This window comes from Lipotes vexillifer, unplaced genomic scaffold, assembly GCF_000442215.2.
Source record: "Lipotes vexillifer unplaced genomic scaffold, Lipotes_vexillifer_v1.1 scaffold496, whole genome shotgun sequence".
Classification (NCBI taxonomy): Eukaryota; Metazoa; Chordata; class Mammalia; order Artiodactyla; family Lipotidae; genus Lipotes; species Lipotes vexillifer.
The window spans coordinates 4,345,170-4,368,741 of NW_006786690.1; the positions used below are offsets into that span (position 1 = coordinate 4,345,170).

At 52.4% G+C, this 23,572-nt stretch overlaps 1 protein-coding gene across 2 annotated transcripts in view; it reads right to left on the reverse strand.

The window, feature by feature from the left end:
• The window catches only part of EPHB2 (EPH receptor B2), a 122,690-nt gene that overhangs the window by 38,633 nt on the left and 60,485 nt on the right, over positions 1–23,572 (reverse strand). For both annotated transcript variants that reach the window (XM_007459198.1, XM_007459197.1), the window contains exons 3-4: positions 3,624–3,779; positions 2,140–2,475 (exon numbers count right to left, since the gene is read on the reverse strand). In XM_007459198.1, coding sequence (XP_007459260.1) covers positions 2,140–2,475; positions 3,624–3,779 — 492 coding nt within the window. The remainder of the gene's footprint in view (positions 1–2,139; positions 2,476–3,623; positions 3,780–23,572) is intronic.

The following is a 23,572-nucleotide window of genomic DNA, read 5'->3' on the forward strand; positions in this document are numbered from 1 at the left end:
AGGGAAAGAACTCCAGGGGCTCTGGGGAATTCTAGCTCCTCCCAGGTGAAGAGAGTTCCCTCGCCTCCACCCGCACTGGGAGCCTGGCTTCCCTCCCTCAGAGCTTTGTCAAGCTGGAGAGACTCACAGCCAGGTGTGTTTGCCAACAGCTGCTGGCTTTGGAGGGTTCTCTCAGATTGCCCTCCTTGAGTCAGCGTCATCCCAACCCCAACCTGAGGGGGGCTTGAATGTACCCACGGGCCTGCAAGTGCTGCAGCACATGCTCGTAACCGCGCCCTCTTGGCCCAGCAGCACCACGAACGCTGACAAACAAAACCATACTCCTTCCCACACACAAACACACGGACGGGCTGAGCCACCTTCAGATATACAAACTCAAGCCCCTCAGATTCAGACACACCCATGCTCACAAATGCATGTACATGTGAGAAGCCACATGGCCAGTCACGTGCAATCACAAACACATGGTCACTTGGACATATCCAACGACACACCACACATTCTCACAAATATGCACACTCACACACGCACGCTCATCAGACCCACAGTCCATGGTTCCTTGGATGCACCGTAGGCTGTGCCGAGCACTGGAGTCTGTTAGACCTAGTCAATTCCTGCCTTGCACCCTGCCTAGCTTAGTGACTCAACTTCTCTGAGCGTCATCTGTGAAATGAGGACACAGGTTCCTCCTACTCCAGGAGGCCGGGGGGTAGCAGTGAGGTCATGTGTGAAAGCACTCCTCAACCAGGCAGAGCTGGCTCCCCCTTCCCCTCCGTGTCCTTATGCATGCCCTTCCTCCTTCTCAAATTCCATTTATTTCTATCATTCCCTTCAAATTTCTGTTAGTCTTTCAAACTGCAGGTCAAACCTGCCCCCTCCAGGAAGCCTTCCTGGACCTCCATCTCTGGATGCCCTGAGTGCTTACTGTGTGGGCCCCACCTGGCATCAGAAAGGTAAGCTGGGCAGCCCATTCACTTTCTGTCCTGGAGCCTGACCTCCCTTGGCTCTACTTAGATGGGGCCCAGACCATGCTTCACAGCAGGGGCTTGGCAAAGGTTGCTGAGTGAGTAACTGGGGGGCACACTCACAATGCCAACCACAGGAGTCTTCTGCAGGAACCACAGGAAACATAAGGTCCTTGAAAATCTCACATGGCCCTTGGGTGGGGATCAGGCTCGAAAGCGCCTCCTGGACCTGGCCATCTGGAGGTCCCAGGTGACCCTGAGGATAGTGGCTTTGGTGGAGAGGTAGGGCCGGAAGCCTGAGTGCAGTGGAGTGAAGAGGGGATGGTAGTGAGACTGCATTGTTTGGCAACATTTTTTGTTGTAAAGGAAAGAGAGCAGATGATGGGGGTGCTACATGCGGTCACAGAAAGGATTATTACAGATGAGCCTGGGGAGAGGAGTTTTGGTGGAGTTAGACTGGAGGGGGCTGAAGGTTCAGAGAAAGCACGTGTGGAAACTGCTAGGTGTCCACTGAAGTCTGTCTCCCCACCTTCTGCTGTGATGGAGGTTTGAGCTAGGCTGGGAGAGATTACATCTCCTCTCCCAGCGGCTGTGGCTCGGCGAGATCCCGTGACCACGTTTTTTCCAGTGGACCATGCCCAGGAGCGACGGGTGCCACTTCTGCCTACCTTGTTTAAAACATATTGCTGCCCTGGGTCTTCTGTCTCTACCCTTCCTGCAGGCTAGAGCGCAGACAAAACTGCAACTCAGCTTCAACCAAGCAGACAAGGAGCATGGAGGTTGGTGAGACAAAACGGAAGGAACCCGGGTCCCTGAATGTCCAAGTGGATCAGAGCTACCCTGCTTACCTGGACTGCTCACCCCTGGACTCTTACATGAGGGAGAAATGCAATTCTGTGTTCTTTAAGCCACCGAACAGTGGGCCCTTTTGTTACAGCAGCTTTACTCTCACCTTCACTAACACATGCTCAACAAATGCCTGCAATTATTATATATGCCACTACAGTGGAGAGGCAACACTTACTCTCCCAGGTGGCTGGATCACACGGACAGCCTTGGAAAAGAGGAAACCACTCCACAGATGTGAAGGAGTCTTTAACAAGGGCTGGCAGGATACCCATCTGGCTCAGCATGGCACGGAGCTGCCCCGGGCGCTTGCATTTGAAGTGCTTACCTGCCTGGTTGGTGGTGATGTTCACAGAGGCAAACTGCGGTGAGAAGGGGCTCTGGTCAGTGACGCCATTCACGGCCTGGATCTCAAAGGTGTACTGGGTGTGAGCCAGCAGGTCACTGATGTAAATGCGAGGCTCGGTCAGGCCCAGCTGGCGGGGTGCGTACTGCACGTTGTCCCCACAGCGGGTGCAGGCACCCCGGCCCGAGCCACAGCTCTTGCAGATGATGTTGTAGACAAGATCCTCACGGCCTCCTGAGTCCCGGGGCGGGCTCCACTCTAGCATAAGTGAGGTCTCATTGACACTGGAGATCACGGCCTGGGGTGCAGAGGGGATGGCTGGGGAGCGGGAGAGGTGTCGGTCAGTGGGGGTTCTGGGGGTACGTTCCCCAAGAGATCCCTCTGTGCCCACTGCCCTGGCTCCAGCCTAGGCCTCCCAAAAGGTTTCCTCCAAATCCTTTCTCCTCTCCACCCAACAGACAGGATTCTAGAATATAACTCGCATCCTGGTACACACATCTACTTAAACCTTTCTCCCTGGACTCCACCCTCCTTGGTGTTCCTCGCTAGGGATAGTCTTTTTGTGTTGGGGATTATATCCACTCAATATCTATTTCCCCCTTTTCCTTATAACCCAATTTTATTCAGGGTGGCAACTACCTCCAGCTAAAGACTATATTTCCCAGCCTCTTGTGATTAAGTGCTGGCCACTGATATACAGAAATTGCTGGCTAGGACTTTTTTTTTAAGAAAAGAAGACAGCTGCAGCATGTCCTTTTGTCCCTTTCATTCTTTCTGCTGCTGAGAATGTGTGTGATGGCTGGAGCTTCAGCAGCAATGTTGGACTATGATGTGCCCTGAAGGGTAGAAACCACATGCTATGGATGGAGGAGCAGAAGAAAGTGCTGGGTCTCAGGAAAGTTCATGGATTTACCACACTACCCCCAGGGCTGCCTATCTTTGGGTTTCTATTATGTGAGAGAATAAATCCTTATGGTTTAAGCCACAGGGGTCAGCTCTCTGCTACTTGCAGCTGACTGCCATTCCTGTCTGATACAGGGTTGTGACATTGCCCTCATAGTCACCCTGTTCTTGGAGAATCTTGGCTTGTGATTCAGGCAGCTGCTGCCAGGAAAGAACACTAGGAAGCCTTTTCTACCACAGACACCACCTGTGTTGGTTCTTCTTCTGCCAACTTCCCATTCTCTGTCCCTTTGTGAATCAAGACCTTGACTTCATACTCCATGTGACTTAGCAGAAGGGGATAAGGAGCCAGATGCCAGCTCTGTGGTGTCTGCATGTTGGCAGCATGACTACCCCAGGATGGTCCTTTCCAGCCAGTTTTCCATTTCCCCTCCCACCAAGTAACTGGCTGCTCCTCACTTAGGAAACTATAGCCGGAGAGCCACCCAACCCTCGCTCTGAGCTTTTCAGCAGGTGGCCTCGGGACTCGGTCAGGCGTCGCCCTTCTGGGGCCCTGGACGTACTTGTGCAGGGCATGTCCAGGGGGTCCAGGTCTGCTCTGTAGTAGCCATTGCGGCAGACGCAGTTGGTGGCCCCTTCTGAAGTGGTCCGGCTATTGATGGGACAGTGGGTACAGGCCTCATCCCCTTGGTTGGCCTTGAAGGTTCCAGATGGGCAACCTGGAGAGAAGACAAGGAGCGTCACTGGGGAAACCATATGAGGACTCAGGCCACAGGCTTGGAAGGACGGTGCAGCATCACGGAGTGGCCACACAGGATCACAGAGCAGCCACACAGTGTCACTGATGGGGAACCCCATCTCCTGAAGCTCTTGGGGGTCTCCAGGCCCCAACATGGCAGCCCTAGCTGCGCCCAGAAGGTTTCAGGCTACTTGGTTTCTTGTCTCTGAAGCTACCTATGGGCTCAGCTGGTGCCCCTAGCAATCATCCTTTGTCTACTCCAGGTTGGCTGTGCTACAGCTTCTAGGACCAATCCTGACTTAGTCTGAAGGCTCTGCAGAGGTCTAGGGCAGTGCTCATGGCCCAGTCTTGTTTACTAATGGCTGGCTGGGCTCTGATTCTTGTAGCTAGATTCCTGGGTTCCAGATGATTGTGATGATTACAGTAAAAAAAAAGTCCTAGCACAGCACGGGGCATGTAGAGAGGTGATGTGGTAGAGCAGGAAAGAACGTCGGCTTTGGAAGCAGACAGACCTGGGTCTGCTGCTTTGGCCTTTTTCTAGCTGTGTGGCCCAGACAAGTGGCTTAACCATTCTGAGACTTGGTTAGGAAAACTTTAATAGGAAAACTATGATGTTAAGACCCATTTCTGCAGTCTATTGTGAGCAGTTGGCATAAGTGTGTAAGGCACATGGCATGAGGTCTTGCAAAGTACAGGTGCCCAGGGAATAACAGCTGTTACTAGAGCAGGTGTTTGATCAATTTACTGAAGTAAAGAGGGCTTGCAGTACCAGGTACAGCCTGGGGAGGGCAGTATTTACACTTGGTGGGCATTCAGCAATCTGGGCTCTCCCATGGGCTTTGGCTTTCTTCCCTGCTCTGCGGGGATGCTCAGGATTTGGATTCAGGCTCTAAAGCTCAGGACTTAGGGTGACCACTCCTGTGTGGGCCTATGTGCAAATCCACCCTTCCCTTCCTCCTGGCCCTGGGTTGGGAATCAGGAGGCCTGGGGTGTAGGCCCTGCCCCTTTCTTGGCCTTCTTCTGCTTACTGGGGTTCATAATCTCAGCTCTGTTGTGGTGCCTCAGATGGGGGATCAAGCAAGGGGTAAGTGAGAGGTGGAGAGGGAAGAGCTTTCCAATGGACAAGTTCCTCTTTGGGATGAAATGTGGCTGAATTGTCCACAGGCCGGGGGCTCTCACCTGGATTGCATTCCATGTTCATGAGCTGTGTGACCTTTGGCAAGCAAGTCCACCCCTCTGAGCGTTAGTTTCCTCATGTAAATGGCTCACACAGATTTCCCGAAATCATTTTTCCAGGCCCAGTCTTCAAGCTTATCTTTCAAGTCCAAGTCTTAGCAACTCGCCCTCCTCCCAACTCCTCAACCAGCTCCAGCCTCAGAGACGCTGCCCTCCTCGGTCTTACATGACTTGAGTTCAGGGTACTTTACCCCCCTGCCATAATTATGCATCAAGGGGATCTCTTGGCCATGCCCTCGGCTCCCCCAGGATCGGAGCCTTGTCTGAACCACAGCTCCTTCCCCTGTGCCTAGCATAGACCTGGCACTGAGCAGGTGCTCCCTAAATACTTCCTGAAGCCGCCTGCTGAAGTGGAAGGAGCTTGGGCTTTGGGGATCACATAAGTAGAAAGGCAGTGAGGAATAGTGGTTAGTGTGCAAGCTGCCTAGCAAATCCCATCCTAGCAATCTGTCCCTGCCATCTGGCCCTGAGTAAGTCACTTGTTTCCTCATCTGTAAAATGGGGACAATAGTACCTGCCTCCTAGAGTTGTTATGAGGATTACATTGGTTAATTCAGGCAAAACTGCCTAAACAATTCCTGGCATTATTAAACTGTATCTGGTTCACGTACCAGTCTGCTGGGTGACCTCGGAAAGGTAGTTCAACCTCTCTGAGCTACAGTTTTCTCATCTGTAAGAGAGCATCTACCCCATAGAGTATGAGGATTGTATGTGATGAACAGTGCCTGGCCCAGGGTCAGGCAGGGGTTGCAGTTACAATCTCAGGGAAGTCCCAGTAAATAAGCCAAGGACACTTCTCCCTGGGGTGCTAGAAAACAGAATCCCCCACCCCCCCTGGGGACCTACTTTGCCTGCCTTTTGGAGGGAGTTTCCAGAAGGTGGCACCCTTCCTAACCCTGCAGCCCTGGCTGATGCCACCCTGACCAGGCCCTGCCAGGATCTCAGAGAAGATCTAGGCTTCAGCCCAGTCCTTAAGTAGCCGCCAGACAAGGAAAAGACAGTACTTTGATGCAACCAACCAGGCTATGGTGACACCAAAGAGGAGGATGGCAGTGAGTGCCTCGGGCATCCATCGTACAGAAACCAGGGCTCAGAGTGTACATATGAACTGGAAAACATTTATTGAGTACTTATTAAATGCTGGCACTGTTCTAAGGGCTTAACCCATAGTAACTCATCGATGCCTCACCCAGCCCTATGACAGAGGTAATGTTGTCACCCTCATTTTCTGATGGGGAAAGAAAGCATAGAGGTGAAGCAACTTTCCGAGGATGTGGGCTTACGGTGTCAGAGCTGGGATTTGATCCCGGGTGGTCGGACTGCAGAGGCCACTTCCCTAACCACCACACTCTTCTGCCTTTAGGAGACTTGCATTGGCCCAACAGTCCATGAGTGCTGGACAGGGATTGGCAGCTTCTAATCTGGGCGCCTGTCAGGGCTCTCTGCACTCTGCCGTGCTGGCCCTGGAGCCGGGAGTCCTCCTGCCTGCCCTCCCCCTTAGGTACCAACCTCTCCCTGCTGGCTGGACGAAGGGGCAGCCCACCACCTCGGCACTGTCTAGTTAAGACATGCAGGCTGCAGCCCTGGCTCTAGTTGAGCGGTTGACCTCTCTGAGCCTCAGTTTCTTGTGCTGTAGAACGGGGACACAGGGATCCTGTGAGGGTCTAGGACTATCCTGATAGATGCCAGAAGCTTTTGGTCCCAAGACTGGGATCCTCCTGGCTGCCTCTCAGGCGAGAGCCTGCCCAGCTTAGCACGCCTCTTCCATCTGCTGGCGCTTCCGCGGGCCTGGCTGGTGGGTGGCTGCCCACTCTCCCCTCCACGCTGTTCCAGCCCCTCCATCTGGACCACCTTCCCGGCTGTCCTCTCCCATCGCCATGTCTTGGCCCCTCTTTGACTCCCCAGGCTGCCTCTTCCAGAAGCATTTCCACTAGGTGTACTGCCCGGCCACCACTCGGCCCTCCCACCGGGCATTCTACGCTTTCTGTATCTTTTATATCTTTGTGCTTCATAAAACCCGCTCTTCTGTCTTGAGAAGTGGTGTCGCTTTCCACCTGGTCACCAGGAACCCTGGGTGCCTCGTCCTTCCCCTTACCCCCTGCAGCCAATCAATTACCAGGTCTTTCCTCCTCAGCAGGGCCCAGTCCTGGCTCTTCTTTGCGGCCCTCCCACCCCTGTGGGCATCCAGAAAGCTCCTCCCACCCACTCCTCAGCCTCTCATGGCCATCTGGTCTCCTCCTGCCCACGCTCCAGGGCCAGCTTTCTAAAGCACAAACCTTTCTGTGTCATTTAAAAATCCACAATGGTACACAATGGAATATTATTCGGTCATAAAAAGGAATGGAGTACTGATACATGCTACAACATGGATGAACCTTGAAAACACTGTGTGCTTCATGAAAAAAGCCAGACACAAAGGCCACATAGTGTACGCTTCCATTTATATGAAAATGTCTAGACTAGGCACATCTATAGAGACAGAAAGTAGATTAGTGGTTGCCAGGGGCTGGGGAGAGCAGAGAATGGGGACTGACTGCTAATGGGTATGGGGTTTCTTTCTGAGGTGATGAAAATGTTCTAAAGTTGACTGTGGTGATGGTTACACAATTCTGTGAAAACACTAAAAATCACTTAATTGTACAATTTAAATAGGTGAATTGTATGGTATGTGAGTTGTATCACAATAAAACTCCTACTTAAGAAAAATCCACAAGAGCTCCCTAAATTCCTCCAGGTACTCAGGACCCCAAGGTTGGCACCTGTCCCCTCTCAGTGCCCACCACCCCAAGCCTTGTGCCTGATGCTCCACAGTCAACCACATATGGTGCCGCCCAGGCTCACACACACACCTCTGACCTGTGTCTCTCCTGCCCTGATTACCTGGAATGCCCTCCCTTTGTCATCAGGCAAACGCCTACACCCCTTTAAGACAGTGAAGGTACACCCCCTTCCAGGAAGTCTTCCCTCAGCCCCCACAAAGGGTTGAGGTGCCCACTTTCATTACTTACAAATCTGTAATTATCTGGCTGGACTGTAAACCGTGAATACGAGGTCAGGTACCTAGTGAGTGATGGATGGGTGTAGTGAGAGCTGGGAGCATCCAGCTCAGCTACCTTGTTTGACATTTGAGGCAACTGAGGTCCAGAGAGGAGCAGACACACATGGCTCTTTACCAGCAGAGGCAGATTCTGATCCCAGGCGTACTGAGTGACTAGGGTGTGCCAGGGCCTCAGCTCCCATCAGCCACCTCTTCTCCCACAGAGAGGGGTCCGGGGCAGCTCCCCCGTCCATGTTGCCCAGGGGCCCAGGAGTCACGCTGCTCCTAGCTCCTCAGCTGGGAAGGCACCCCGCCCTGCCAACACCTGAGTCTCCTGTACAGAAGTGGTAAGAAAACAATGAGAGCTGCAGTCACAGACTTGGGTGGCTGCACCTCTGACAGGTGTGTGAGCTCAGACAGGTCTCCCGCCCTCTCTGAGACTCAGTCTCCTCCTCCGGGAAGGTAGCTGATGATACCTGCGTGGTGTAGATGCAGTGAGAGCCTCTGAATGGGCCGCCTGCTCCACCTCTGCCTCCCCGCCAATCCTCCGCAGTGGCTGGAGTGATCTGATGAGAATGAATCAGAGCTCAAACTCACCAGGGGCTCCCCGCATACTTAGAATGAATGCACACACCTAGCCCTGCAAGGGCGGCTCTGGGGTCTTCCTGCCCCTTCCTGCCACTCCCCTCTGTCTTAGTCTCTGTTTCCTTCGTTGAGCCTCATCACAATTTGTAATTGTATTAGAAAACAATTATGTCTGTCTTGTGTGCCACCTGTCTTCACCCTGCACTGGAAGTATCTGGAGAGGTAAAGAAGAACCGGGTTTGCCTGGTTCTCATTGGTTCCCTAGCTCCTGGCAGAGTAGTGGGAACATAGCAGGTGCTCAATATACATTTGCTGAGTGAACGAATATACCCCTTACAGGGTTTTGTGAGACCCAGATGAGAAAGTGGGGTAGAAAATACTTGGCCAAGTAAATGCCAGGTTGTTACCGCTGTTATCATGTCAATTTCACCAGGCTGCACTGATGCTCAGATCACTTTCCACCTCTCAGTGTTCTCCCCACGGGTCCTCCCATGAGCCTGTCCACCAGGGTGACCAAGTTGTTCCCAGTTTTCAAGCTGGAAGTTCCGCATCCCAGAAATGCCCTCAGTCCCAGACAACCCTCCTGAATGCTTCTCAGCCCCATCTGTCACCTCTCTCTTCTGTTGGCAGTTCTCTGGATGCCCTGGCTGCACACGCAGTGTTCTCTGTGCCTGAATGTCCTTCTCGCCCATCCTCCTGCCCTGCTGGATTGGTGAATCTGACATGTGCACCTCTGGGAGGCCTGCCCTCCACTCTCTACAGCACACAACTCAGACTCCATGGATGGCTGTGTGCTGGTAAATGGCTGGGGGGGGGGGGGGGAAGCCCGATTTGTTGTGTTTGCCAGTTTCTATGGTGAAAATGCCCCCATCAGGGCAAATTTCATGCTACCAATCTGAGACAACTGCACACTGAGTTGGGAAGAAATGCCCAGAGTCAGTTCTTGTGATCCAAGCCACCAAAAAACAGCCCATCCCACCACTGGACCTCACCCATATGTAACCACCCACTAGTTGGTAAACCCTGGTTTAAGTAGGGGCTGGGGCTTTAATCTCTACACCCCGAGCACCTAGTACAGGGTATGGCACATAGTAGGTGCTCAGTTAATTCAGTTTGCCGAATGAAGGCAGGTCTGTCTTCCTAACTGGACAGTGAACAACTTGAGGGCAGGAGCTATGGGTTTGATAAGTTAACATACATAAAGTGCTTAGAACATACAGCAAGCGCTATATAAATGTGAGGTATTATTACTCACCCAGCATGCAAGGACAATAAAAATTCCCGCTTATTATGTGCTTTCCGGGTGCCAAGCCCAGTGCAAGTGATTTACATGGGTTCTCTCACTAAATCCACATGACCACCCACGTAAGTAGGTACCCTTATCACCCCCATTTTACAGATGATGAAAGTGAGGCTCAGAGGGGGTGAAGTGAATGCCTCAAGGTCACGCAGCTACTAAATGGCAGAATTGAGGTTTGACTCCAGGTCTTTGTGGTTCCAGGACACAAAATTATCAAGTTGCTGAGTGGAGACACAAGTGGAGACCATCTTGTCAGGGCTACTTAGGGGACAGGGCTTGCTGGGGTCACTCAGCAAGGTAGAGCCAAAGCCTGGGCCCCAAACCCAGGACTTGGAGCCAAAGCAGCCAACCAGCACCTGCCTTCTGCAGACGCCTGGAGCCCTTAGCCAGGCAACCGAAGGCAGGGATGGCAGTCGGCCGGGAGGAGAGAGGATTACGGGGAAACAGATTTTCTCCTGGCCTTCCCCCTGGGCTCCGGGGATAGGTGATAATTGACCGAATGAGCCATGAGTCAGGCCGAGGCAGGGCTCCATCTGGCCCTGGCACGGCGGGGCTGCTAATTGGCACCGGGTGATCCTCGAAGCCTCCTTGGCTGGCCTGCGGCTGTGCTCCCCCTTCGCCTCCCAGAGACTCCGGATTAAGCCCCAGGATGACTGGTGCCACAGTGGACTCAGATGCTGTCAGGCCCAGTGTGCCAGGCCTCCAGGGTGGGCAAGAAGTTCCCCTATCTTCCTGGGGGGTCCTGTAGACCAGAGGGCTCTGTCTGTGGCTCTGAGTAGAGGCAGGCTCACCACAGTCTAGCTCCCACTCCCGAAAACTTGATGAAATTGAACCTGGGCATGAACTGTGTAGCCGGCTGCCAGGGCGGAATCCCAAGCCTGCCTCTTGCTAACAGTGTGACTCTGGGTAAGTCACCTAACTCTCTGTGCCTTGGCTTCCTTGTCTATATAATGGGGGGGAATGATGACACTGCTCTTATATTTGCTGGGAAGATTACACGAGTTAATTCACAGAAGGCACTTGCAATAGTGCCTGCCTGGTTCATATTAAGGGCTATGCAAGTGTTTGCTTTTATTATATACATTCTTTCTTGGCCCATCACTTGCTCTGTGCTAAGACCTGGGGATAGAGAGACAAAGAAGAAGTGGTCCCTGCCCTCAGGAGTGTGGGTCCAGTTGGGGAGACGGTGAGTTATGAATTTATTCAAGAGGTGCTTATTAAGCCCCTATTGTGTACTAGGCACTGAGTCATGCAGACAAAAGGCCCAGGCCCTGCCTGTTAGAGGCTACACCTGAGCAAGAGGCTGGGACACCTGTCTTCAACCAGGGCTGACTGTTGGCCACTGTGGGCAGAGGGGCCAGGGAGTGGTCCTGGGCTCAGCAGTGCCAGGTTTGAAGGGCAGCTGGCTTACTTTCCTGCCTTGGGATCTCCAGGTAGTATTGGATGTGGGTCGGGGAGAGGAGTTCGGACAGAGAAAAGAGTCCTGGGCCCAGAGGGGGGAGGCCAGGGCTCGGCTGCCCCCTCAGCCCCTTGCTCTGTGAGTCCAGGCCACTTCCTGCCTACTTTGACTGTGGCTGGGACCACCTCTGTGGCCTCTTCCAGCCTTGGGACTCTGGCTGTGGACAGGCTCAGGCACCCAACCCTGGGCCCTGCATTCTCCTTGAACTGTGGAAGAACTGATTTGTGTGTTTTCAGGGGCTTATGCTGAGTGTTTGTCAGGGCCGAGCTTGTGGTGTTCTTGTGGCTGAGTGGGTGGGGTTTTGGGGTTTCCCTCATGCAAAGTGTCTTTTGCATTTTGCACGCTTCCTGCTTTTGCTGCTGAAGTTAAGCCAGTGGGGTCAGTACCCCTGAGCTGGGCTGGGCAAGGGTGCTGATCTGTGCCGGGGCGAAGCCACACTGGAAGCAGGCGACAAGCTCCTGGGCTGGAAAGAGGAGCTTCTGATCCCTGTGTGTCTACATGTGCCTGCTGGTGCTGGGCCAGGAGCTTCCGGAGCCCATAACCTCATCAGTCCTCACAATCACCCTGTGCAATAGGAGGTGTTATTCCCATTTTAGAGATTGGGAAACTGAGGCTCACAGAAAGGAAGTACCTTGTCCAAAGTCACTCAGAGACATAGGGGCAGAGCCTGTGTCCCCACAGTCCACACTCTCACATTGCCTCCGAGGCCCTCAGTGTTCCACCTTGATGAAGGGGGCCCCTCCCTGACCAGCCCTTCCTCCCTCAAGGGGGCCCTGCCCTTCCAGGTTAAGTCCAGGAAGTGCCTCAGGGTCATCCCCCTGCTGTGGCAGCTCCTACTGGGACCACCCAGGGGATGTCAGTCATCCTGTCCCCCTCCCCCACATGCCCAGGCTCCCCCGACTTGCCCCTGCTGGGACCCGGGCTCTGTGGATCCCTGCCAGCAGCTGGCAGGACGACAGAAGGCAGCGGCAGGAGCTGTGTTAACACGCCTCCTCTTTGCCTGAGAGGGGAACCCAGGGCTTCCCCCAGGCCAGCCTCCACGCGGCCGGCTGCTAAGTCCTTTCCCTGCTCAAGACCCTTCAGTGGCTCCCTTGTGCCTGTGGCACGTCCCGCCCGCTTCAGCCTCCCCGTCAGGGTCCACCTCGCCGGCCTCAGCTCCCACGGCCTCCCAGCCGTGCCCTGGGCTCGGGTCACAGGAGGCAGCTTCCGGCTCCCCAACGGGCTGTGCTTGGCATCACCTCTGCCTGCTACGCGGTCCCAGCTCCAGCCTGGCTAACTCCTCTTCACGCTTCACATCTCAGCTGCAGCCACTCTGGGTCCTTCTCCTGGGATGCCACCCTCTCCAGGGCCGGGTTTAGGGCCTCCCTTCTGTGCTCCTGAAGCCCCTCGCCTCTGCTCCCGCATGATTATACAGGTGTCACTGCCCCTGCACAAGGCCCCGAGCCCGGTGGCAGTGGGTGCCCATAGCATCTGGCACCTCTCAGCCCCGGGGTCTGGCTGAGAGGTGATGGACAGGGGGTCTCAGGAAGTGTTTGTGGACTGACTGAGTCTGAGAAAGGTGGAATCTTGTGCTTAAGGTCACCCAGCTTGTGTGCGGACTGGAGACTGTGTTCTAGGCCTCTGGACCATGTCAGAGGCTCCAGGGCTCAACCGGGGCCCCCAGTAGTGGGCTCTCTTCTTGGCATTTGGTTAACGTCCGTCTCCCCACCTCCCACTATCCCACCTGCCCAAGGGTGAGCTCCACGAGGGCAGCCCCCGTGCCTGCCCTGTTTACTGCCTGGCACAGAGCAGGCCCTCTGTAACACCTCACTCCACAGCAGGCTAGAAGGCCCCCAGGTGCGGAGGGGCGAGCTCACAGATGCCTGCAGGAGCCAGATCCTGAACCCCACGGCCATGAAGGTGGGTTAAGGGCGATTTATTCCCGGCTCGCCAGCCCCTGGATACTACGTCAGGCCCCCAGTCCCGGCTCTGGCCCACCTCCCTTCCTACCATCCTCACGGTGGGGGCTGAGGGCTCCCGCCCGCCCAGCAGGCAGCCCCATTCCTCCAATTTCCTCCCAATTAATCAAGCTCTGAACTTTTTAATTATCTGCCTGCAGGGTGACTCCCCACTACGGTGAAGCAATTAAGGACGTTTCTAAGTGTGGTGTGTCTGCTGGCAGGCAGCTTTGACCAGACCCTGATGGAGGAGGTGAGCGGAGAGGGGGACAGGAGTGCCCTCAGGTCATGGGGCTACTGGAGGCTGTCCTGGGTTCCTGACCAGGGCTATTCCAGGGATCTGGGGCCACACTGTCCAGGGTACGCCCACCCCCCTGCCGCCACCCCTGTTCACGCGACGGCCCTTTCTCTTCAGCTGGAATCTGGCTTCCCAGATTCCAGACAGTTACCATGTGCCAGGCGCTGGGTTACGTATATGCTTTGCAATTTTACTGCATCCTCACCTTGACCCTGGGAGTAGGAAATATAATTATCAGAGGAAACAGAGGCTCAAAAACATTAGGCAACTCCAGAGATGCAGCTGGGATTTGAAGCCAGTTCCGAGTCCACATCCACTTCATCAACTGTCTCTTTTTTGTGTGTGTGTGCGGTACGCGGGCCTCTCACTGTTGTGGCCTCTCCCGTTGCGGAGCACAGACTCTGGACGCGCAGGCTCAGAGGCCATGGCTCACGGGCCCAGCCGCTCTGCGGCACGTGGGATCTTCCCGGACCGGGGCACGGATCCGTGTCCCCTGCATCGGCAGGCGGACTCTCAACCACTGCGCCACCAGGGAAGCCCCCATCAACTGTCTCTTAAAGAACAGCATGGCCTGTGGAAGTGCCCTGGAACACTGAGGAAGCGGGGTGGGGTGAGGTGGGGGTGTGTGTGTCGGGGGTGGGTCAGGGAGAGGCTGTGCAGAAGATGCCAGCGAGCTTGAGAGCTGCTGAAGAACACAGGCTCTCCATAGTCAGGGTGGCCGGTGGGAGAGGGCACTGCAGGCAGAGGGGCAGCCAGTGCAAAGGCACGGAGGCCTAAAGTAGTATGGTGCGTGTGTGCGTGTGTGCGTGTGTGTGTGTGTGTGTGTGTGTGTGTGTGTGTGTGTGTGTAGCTGCAAATAGTTCAGGGTCGCTGAAGCATGAAGTTCAAGTCTGGGAGAGGTGGGAGATAAGCCTGGAGAAGCAGGTGGGGTCTGGGTCACTGGAAGTCGGAAGGACCTTCACGATCTTCTGGTCCAAGCTCCTCATTTTATGACTACAGAATACATGACCCAGACAGGGACAGTGACTTGCCTAAGGTCACACAGCAAGTTAGTGGCTAGTGGAGCTGGGGCTGCAGCCCAGGAGTCCTGATACCCAGACTGGAAGGGAAGAAAGAGGGGCAGAGGAGCAGTAGCTGTCAGCTCACTGCAGTAGCCTCCCGACTGGTTTCCTGGCTTTCGACCTTGCCCTCCCACCTCCCCACTCTCCCCTGGCTGCAGCCTGCTCTCAACACACCAGCCAGAGGGATCCTGGAGAACAGAAATCAGTGGTGTGTTGCTTCTCTGCTCCAAGACCTTCCACAGCTCCCACCTCACCTGGAGTAAAAAACAATAGCCTACAAAGACCCTCTTTACCTCTCTGGTTAAATCTATGCCTAGGCGTTTTATTCTTTTTGTTGTAATTGTATCTCTTTTACCTCTCTGAACTCACTCCTAGAAGCCTCCCTCTTGTCTACCCCACTGCAGCCACACTAGCTTCCTGGCTGTCCTGGAGTATATCAGGCCTCCTCTAGCCTCAGGGCCTTTGTACATGCGGTTCCCTTGCCTGGTTCAAGTCCTAGCTGAGCTATTTCTTCACTACATCCCTCTCTGAGCCTCACATCCCTCATCTATAATTGGGGTTAATGTTGTACTCCCCACCTTCCTCCCCAGGCTAACACGGGATCCTAGTGAGAAGACGGGGAACAAATAAAGCTCCACAAAAGCCCTCCCTCGAGCTCGAGGCTATCACTGCAACAGGGCTTGTAAAGGTCTTCACTGGTCCTTGAGAAAACAGCCCCACTGACGAGCAGTGGGCTCCAGGCCCCCAGACCTTAAGCTGGATCAACATGGCGGAGCTTCCCAGCCTGTAATCCTCAGGACTCACACATGCTGGAAAAGCGAGTGTTAAATAATAATCACGATGTGCCCGAGGGGAAGCCGGATGTGTTCGGAGAGCTTGACACATCTGGCAGGGCAGGCCTGAGTCCCCCGGCACATCTGGCTGCTGTATTGACAGGTGGTGTAGTAGGTCACTGAGGAAGGGCCTGTCAGGCCGGGTCCTCATGCCATGAGTGGGGGTGATGGCCGGATGGAGCTGGGAGCATCTCCCAAGCTGCCTGCAGGCCATAGCCCCCCCCACACCCTTGTGGATCCCTGCTTCAGGCCATCCACTGGACTTTGGTGTTGTGTTCCGAGAGGCCGGCTTAGGACCTAGAACCTGGGCCGCCAGATTCCAAAATCCCTGCATCATCTTGTTGGCGCCAGCCGCCCCTACTGGGGCTTGGGGAGCCTGGGAAAGCCCCCTCTCCTCTCCAGCTGGGGGTGGTGGTGCATTTTCAGGGTCACCTCATGGAGCACTTCCTCTTATATAGGATCCAGAAACGTGGTCATCAGCTCCACCTGAGGGAGCCCCCTGGGCTCCTACCTCCTCCCACCTGCCCCAAGAAAGCCATGGTCATTAATAAAGGACACAATTAGCTGTCAGTGGAGAACATGTCTGGAATTTTTTACCTGCTCTGGGAGCTCGGTTAAAGCAACAAACCCCAGGACCCCCCGGGAAGCAGCTGCCATACACCTTTCAGGGGCCCCCTTTGCCCGGGCCCAGGTCAGGAGGGGGCCTGTGACTTTTGCGGTGTGGGCTCCGCAGGCCTGGGCCTGTGCACGGCTGTGTTTTCCAGGCCAGTGGAGAAAGTGACAGAGTAAGAGAGATTTCCTGGCAGAAGTTGTTTTTTTCAACCCAACAGGCAATACAATTCAATGTAATTTCCTCCCCCTTCCTGTGTCGACTTAAGAGTCTTTTAGAGCTTGAAGGACTTGAGAGAAAGGAGTTAGTTCAGCCTCTCATTTTACAGCTGGGGAAACTGAGGCCCCGGGAGGGGAAGTGACCTTGTTCGTGGCAGAGGGAAATGTACACGTGCTCCTCTTTTGGGTTCTGTAAGCATGCCCTAGCTTGCTGAACACAATCAGAGTCTGCAGCCAGGGTCCAAAGGAACATCTTTGAAGTCCCTGATGGTCACTGTTCACACTCCACCGTGTCCCGACCACGTGCTGGGGCCAGAGGGGACAGTGGTGAGCGAGGAAGATGCAGTCCCCGCCCTCATGGAGCTGAGGGTCTAGTGAGAGCAACAGAGGGAAAGAAGCAGTGGACAAACACAAATACTCTACTCGATTTGCAATGGCCACGAAGGAGACAGCGGGGGCTGAGGCAGGACCACAGCGGGTCACCTTAGGGAGTGTGGCCAGGAAAGGCCTTTCTGAAAGGTAGCATTTAAAAGGCAATCCCTGAGGAGAAGAATGAGCAGGAACAGTATTTGCAAAGATGGTACAAACTCAGGGCCTCCTCGGTTCCTCTCCATGTAATGAGGTAAGAGCAGGACATCATCAAGTGCCTGACACCCATTTGCTTGGCTGCAGCTGTCTCTGACCCCAGACAGACACCACTACGTCTGCGAAGGCACTTGCTGCCTGGGCACTTTTGTCCTAAGAATGCCATGAGGTCAGGATTTGTCACCCCTGTTCTGCAGATGAGAAAATAAGGCTCAGAGCAATGAACTGCCTTCCCCAGGACATATGGACACCAAGTTCAGGAGCCTGGGCCTCCAACACCTGCCCCTCTCTCTCTGCCCTTCTGGGTGCTTTGCAGAACTTCTGTTTCACCCCAGTAACCCAGAAGACTGGTCTTCTCAAGCCCTGGTGGCCTGTGACTTAGATGCTAAAGAAAACCCCACTCAAGAGGTCCCAGCGTTTGGTGCCTCAAGGAGAAGGGATTAAGAAACACAAACAGGGAGAAGGGGAGCTCGCCCACATTCACGCTGAGGCTCCTGTGTTGGGAAGCCTGCAGTCCCTCTCCCTCCTAGGGGTACAGAAACCGTTGCCCCTCTCCTGTCGCCTTCTGGGGAGCAGGAGTGAGCCTCAGAGAACCCAAGCCATAAATCAAATGCACAAGATGTGGCTTGGCAGCCATCCAGTGAAAAAGATCTGGGGGTTTGAGTTGACCATAAGCCAAAAGCTGCTGAAAAAGCCAATGTGGTCTTAGGCTATAAGAGTAGAAGGAGAGTGACAGCCCAGCATCCTCCCTGCTGCTCAGGCAGGGTCAGTTTTGAGCTACACGTTTTAAGGAGGTCCAATGAGTGATAGTGGACAGGATATCTGAGGCGTCCAGCTGGTTTTCTATCTGCAGTCCCTTTTGGATGGTGCTGGAGGGGCTGGGAGTAGAGTCCCAGGTTCAAACTCTCCAGGCAGCATTTTCTAGGCACACAGCAGAGTTCTGGAGCCTGACTTGCCCTGGAGCATCCCCTTGCCTGGATCTCTGGGAAGTAATGAGTTCCCTCCTTAACCTTGCTCAGCTTCTACTTCCATGTCCTAGCCCTCCTGTATACTGGGGATTTGAGATCACGTGTGTGGTCTCACCATGGCCTGCCCTCAATTAAGGACAGACTTATTCAGTAAAAAAAGCCCAACATTCTAAGTAATGACCTTGTGCCCAGCCCTCTGTTGGGCACTAGGCACAGAGTGGAATAAGACAGTCCCTGGCCTTGATGATCACTGTCTAGAAGCGGGGAGTGATTATGATCAGTTAGGATAACAAAGCAGACTTTCCAGAGGAAGGGCCAGTTGAACTGGGTATTAAAGGATACGTAGGAGTCCGTCAGACCCAGAGGAGATGAAGGACCTTCCAGGCAGATGAACAGTGTGTGCAAAGGCATGGAGGGGCGAGGAGGAGGGCAGGGTGGCTGGAGCATGGGCTGCGTGGGAGAAAGGTGGGGACACAACACAAGAAAGGTGACAATGGCTGTATGTGGTCACTGATGGAGTCTGGGTTTTTATTCTCTAAAAGCAGGGAAGCCAGTGGTGGTCCTGTGCCAGTGCTCAAATGGTCGTCGTGTGCCCTCAATCCTTCCCTCCCACCTTCCTGCCTGGGCCCTCGCCTCCTCGCACTGCAGCCCTCCTGCTCTGGCCTCAGCTGACCCACTCCCCTGTCTCAACTCTGACCCATCTCCTCTCTGTTTTCCTTAGTTCTCGAACCTTTCCTCCTTTGCTGAAACCAGTTCCACCTCTCCCATCATTAAAAATGAACTGAGCTATTAACAACAACCATTCATACCATCTATTGTGCACCTATTATGTGGCAGGCTGACAGCTTCATGGAAGTTATGGGGGCGGGACTGTGCATCACTGTGGTTAGGCGCACAGGCTCTGGAGTCAGGGTCCAACTGGCCTTGAACCCTGGCTCTACCACTGATTTGGGGCAGGTTACCTAACTTTTCTTTGTGCCTCAGTGTCCTCATCTGGAAAATGAGTCTATCAATAGAACTTACCCTGTAGATAAGGCAGGTACTAGTGACATTCCCATTTATAGAGAAGACAGTTAAGGTTTTGTGAGGATAACTAATCCACCCCCAGCCAGTAACAGCGCTGGGAGGGGAGCAGTGGAGCACTACCTCTGAGTCCAAAGACGAGGTATCTCATGGCCTTACCTCTTCCAGGCTGGGCCCTGGGCTGGGCCCAGGAACCCAAGATTCAATGGGCTCCCAGCCTGGTGGGGAAGATGTCCAAGTAAATAGGCAGTTTCCAAATAGCGTGACCAGTGCCAGGGGACGTGTGGGGTGGGGTGAGGAGTGCTGGGCCTGGGAGCCCAGAGGAGAGGACCTTAACACTGTTGTTTCCTGGAGGTGTAAACACTTGAGCTGTCTTGGAAGATAAAGAAGGACAAGACAAAATAATGAAAAGAGGGGCATGCTGGGCAGAGAGGGAATAGCCCATGCAAAGGTGTGGAGATATAAGACCTGCAGCTGGAACCCTGAGCCTGTAAGTGCAGGGGTAAAGGATATGAAATTGGACAGGCAGGCAGGGGCGGACAACAGTGAGCCTACCACCTATGCCCCGTGCCCACTGCTTGCAGATCAAGTAGCTCTGCCTACGGCTTGACAGCCTGTGAACCCACAGAGAATCAGGAAGAAGCCTGCTCAGTCTCTGGACTGGAACATTCCTGGATCATAAAGTCCCCCATGGCAGAGCAGGGACCTGGGGATACTAGCCTGCTCACTAGGGCCCTTCAAGGCTAACTGATCCCAAACCTTCCCAAAGATAGATGGCTTCCTTAAGAGTTACTTTAAAACACTCCTATCCCCAAAGCTTACAAAAATCCCACACCTTTTCAATTTTAACAGGTCAAAAGTTGAAAATTATGAGCCAACGGCAAGATTTGCAGAAATAGCAGCCTGCATACTTCATGACAAATTGCCCAGACGCGGTCATTTTAGAGTGAACACCTTTAAATGGCACTTCGACCTTCCTCTAAATGTCTCCTTTATTTGAACAGTGTGTTTATGGGGCCTGGAGCTGCTGTTCCCACCTTGTGCTTTGGTTTTGTAAGAGAAGGAAACTGAGAGAGAGACAGACATCAAAGCAGAGGATGATGACAACCCTCTAATCTCATAAACTCTCCTCTTATCTCAGTCCTTATAAAAATGGGGAGGCCTGGTTGTCACTAAAAGCAGCTCTGAAAGCTCATAAACTTGACAAGTCCTTAGTTCTAGCACCCAGAGGGAAGGACTCTAATCCTTGAGAAAACTGGAGATGAAGAGAGGGGAGGCAACTTCTGGGGAAGGGCAGCCTGCAGAGAAAGCCCACGCTGTCACCAAGTGAGGGTTTGAGAGCATAGCTTCCTAACTTACTTTGACCTCAAGGCAACCCAGTTGGAGAGAGTCTCCTTGGTTACAAGAGAGGCCAGAACTACTATTTTAACATCTGTAATCTTCTGATAAATAACAGCTCACACTTAGCGCTTACTCTGGGCCAGGTACTATTTTAAGTACCTTATGTGGATTAATTTATATAATCTCAAGTTATACTATAATTATCCTCATTTACAGGGGATAAGGCAGAGGGGTAAGTCTCTTGCCAAACATCACTGATTCAGTGAGTGGCAGAGCAGGAATTTAAACTGAGATGGAAGCCATCTGCTTTCCCTCACCCACTGCTAGCTCATCAAGGGGTCGGGATCCAGGCTGGGTGGAGCCTGGCTCATGTCCGTCATCTCCTTTCCTCCCATTACAACATCCCGATCAACTCCTGGCCCTGTTTCACAGCCGAGGAAGGTGAGGCTCAGAGTGGTCGATTGTCCTGGCCAAGAGCACGCAGCAGGGGGATCGCAGAGCTGGGATCCATCTCACCCCCGATGCCTGGCTCCAGGGCCTGGGCACCTTGCACGGAGGTTGGACTCAGCCTCCAGATCTGACCAGACTTAGAGTCCCAAGGGACTGGGATCAGTCAGGGTCCCGAGGATCAGAATCCGGTGGCCCCAGGCTGCAGGCTTCGTTTACTCTACTGGGCTTGGAGCCCCTTCCTGAACCTGAGGGCTCTGAAGCCCTGCCTGGCTTTGTCTTCTCAGAGAGGCAGTACAGTGTAGTGGTTAGCTCCCGAGCTTAACCCAGATGGACCACTTCTAGCTGGGTGACCTCGGATAAGTCACATAACATCTCTGTGGTTAGTTCTGTCATCTGCAAAATGGGTATAATAATGCTACCTCCCTCCTAAGGTTGTTGAAACGATGGTTAATATGCATACAGCACTTAGAACACTGTCACACGTGCAGTTAAGTGCTCAATAAATATTAGATATTATTATTACTGTGGTCTGCTCTCTCTGGGGATGTGCCCTGCACCCTGGGCCCTGCTGCCAAACCAAACAGCCTCTGTCCATCCCTAAAGCCCCTTGCATTACAGACTGCTGCCTGGCCTGGCCAACCTCCCAGCTGCCCAGGCCTCCTGTCAGCCCTGTCCCTGTAGAGAAAGCAGCACTCTGGGTTCAAATCTCAGCCCCAACTCTGCCTGGCTGAGGTCTCTAGGCACAGAATCACGCCTCTCTGAGTCTCTGTTCTCTTGTATGTAAAACAAGGCTTATAACCCCTGTTTTAATAACACAGACGTCACAGTGGGGACTGAGACAGACCTGGGTCTCTGCTTCCTGCTCTCTGCATGACCTTAGAAATGTTAACAATGACAGCTTTACTGATACTATACATAGAGAATCCTAATGATGCTACCAGAAAACTACTAGAGCTAATCAATGAATTTGGTAAAGTAGCAGGATACAAAATTAATGCACAGAAATCTCTGGCATTCTTATACACTAATGATGAAAAATCTGAAAGTGAAATTAAGAAAACACTCCCATTTACCATTGCAACAAAAAGAATAAAATACCTAGGAATAAACCTACCTAAGGAGACAAAAGACCTGTATGCAGAAAATTATAAGACACTGATGAAAGAAATTAAAGATGATACAAATAGATGGAGAGATGTACCATGTTCTTGGATTGGAAGAATCAACATTGTGAAAATGACTATACTACCCAAAGCAATCTACAGATTCAATGCAATCCCTATCAAACTACCACTGGCATTTTTCACAGAACTAGAACAAAAAATTTCACAATTTGTATGGAAACACAAAAGACCCCGAATAGCCAAAGCAATCTTGAGAACAAAAAATGGAGCTGGAGGAATCAGGCTGCCTGACTTCAGACTATACTACAAAGCTACAGTAATCAAGACAGTATGGTACTGGCACAAAAACAGAAAGATAGATCAATGGAATAGGATAGAAAGCCCAGAGATAAACCCATGCACATATGGTCACCTTATCTTTGATAAAGGTGGCAGGAATATACAGTGGAGAAAGGACAGCCTCTTCAATAAGTGGTGCTGGGAAAATTGGATAGGTACATGTAAAAGTATGAGATTAGATCACTCCCTAACACCATACACAAAAATAAGCTCAAAATGGATTAAAGACCTAAATGTAAGGCCAGAAACTATCAAACTCTTAGAGGAAAACATAGGCAGAACACTCTATGACATAAATCACAGCAAGATCCTTCTTGACCCATCTCCTAGAGTAATGGAGATAAAAACAAAAATAAACAAATGGGACCTAATGAAACTTCAAAGCTTTTGCACAGCAAAGGAAACCATAAACAAGACCAAAAGACAGCCCTCAGAATGGGAGAAAATATTTGCAAATGAATCAACTGACAAAGGATTAATCTCCAAAATTTACAAGCAGCTCATGCAGCTCAATATCAAAAAAACAAACAACCCAATCCAAAAATGGGCAGAAGACCTAAATAGACATTTCTTCAAATAAGATACACAGATTGCCAACAAGCACATGAAAGAATGCTCAACATCACTAATCATTAGAGAAATGCAAATCAAAACTACAATGAGATATCATCTCACACCAGTCAGAATGGCTATCATCAAAAAATCTAGAAACAATAAATGCTGGAGAGGGTGTGGAGAAAAGGGAACACTCTTGCATTGTTGGTGGGAATGTAAATTGATACAGCCACTATGGAGAACAGTATGGAGGTTCCTTAAAAAACTACAAATAGAACTCCCATACGACCCAGAAATCCCACTATTGGGCATATATCCTGAGAAAACCATAATTCAAAGAGTCATGTACCAAAATGTTCATTGCAGCTCTATTTACAATAGCCAGGACATGGAAGCAACCTAAGTGTCCATCAACAGATGAATGGATAAAGAAGATGTGGCACATATATACAATGGAATATTACTCAGCCATAAAAGAAACGAAATTGAGTTATTTGTAGTGAGGTGGATGGACCTGGAGTCTGTCATACAGAGTGAAGTAAGTCAGAAGGAGAAAACCAAATACCGTATGCTGACACATATACGTGGAATCTAAGGAAAGAAAAATGTCATGAAGAGCCTAGGGGTAGGATGGGAATAAAGACACAAACCTACTACAGCATGGACTTGAGGATATGAGGAGGGCGAAGGGTAAGCTGTGACGAAGTGAGAGAGTGGCATGGACATATATACACTACCAAACGTAAAATAGATAGCTAGTGGGAAGCAGCCGCATGGCACAGGGAGATCCGCTAGGTGGTTTGTGACCACCTAG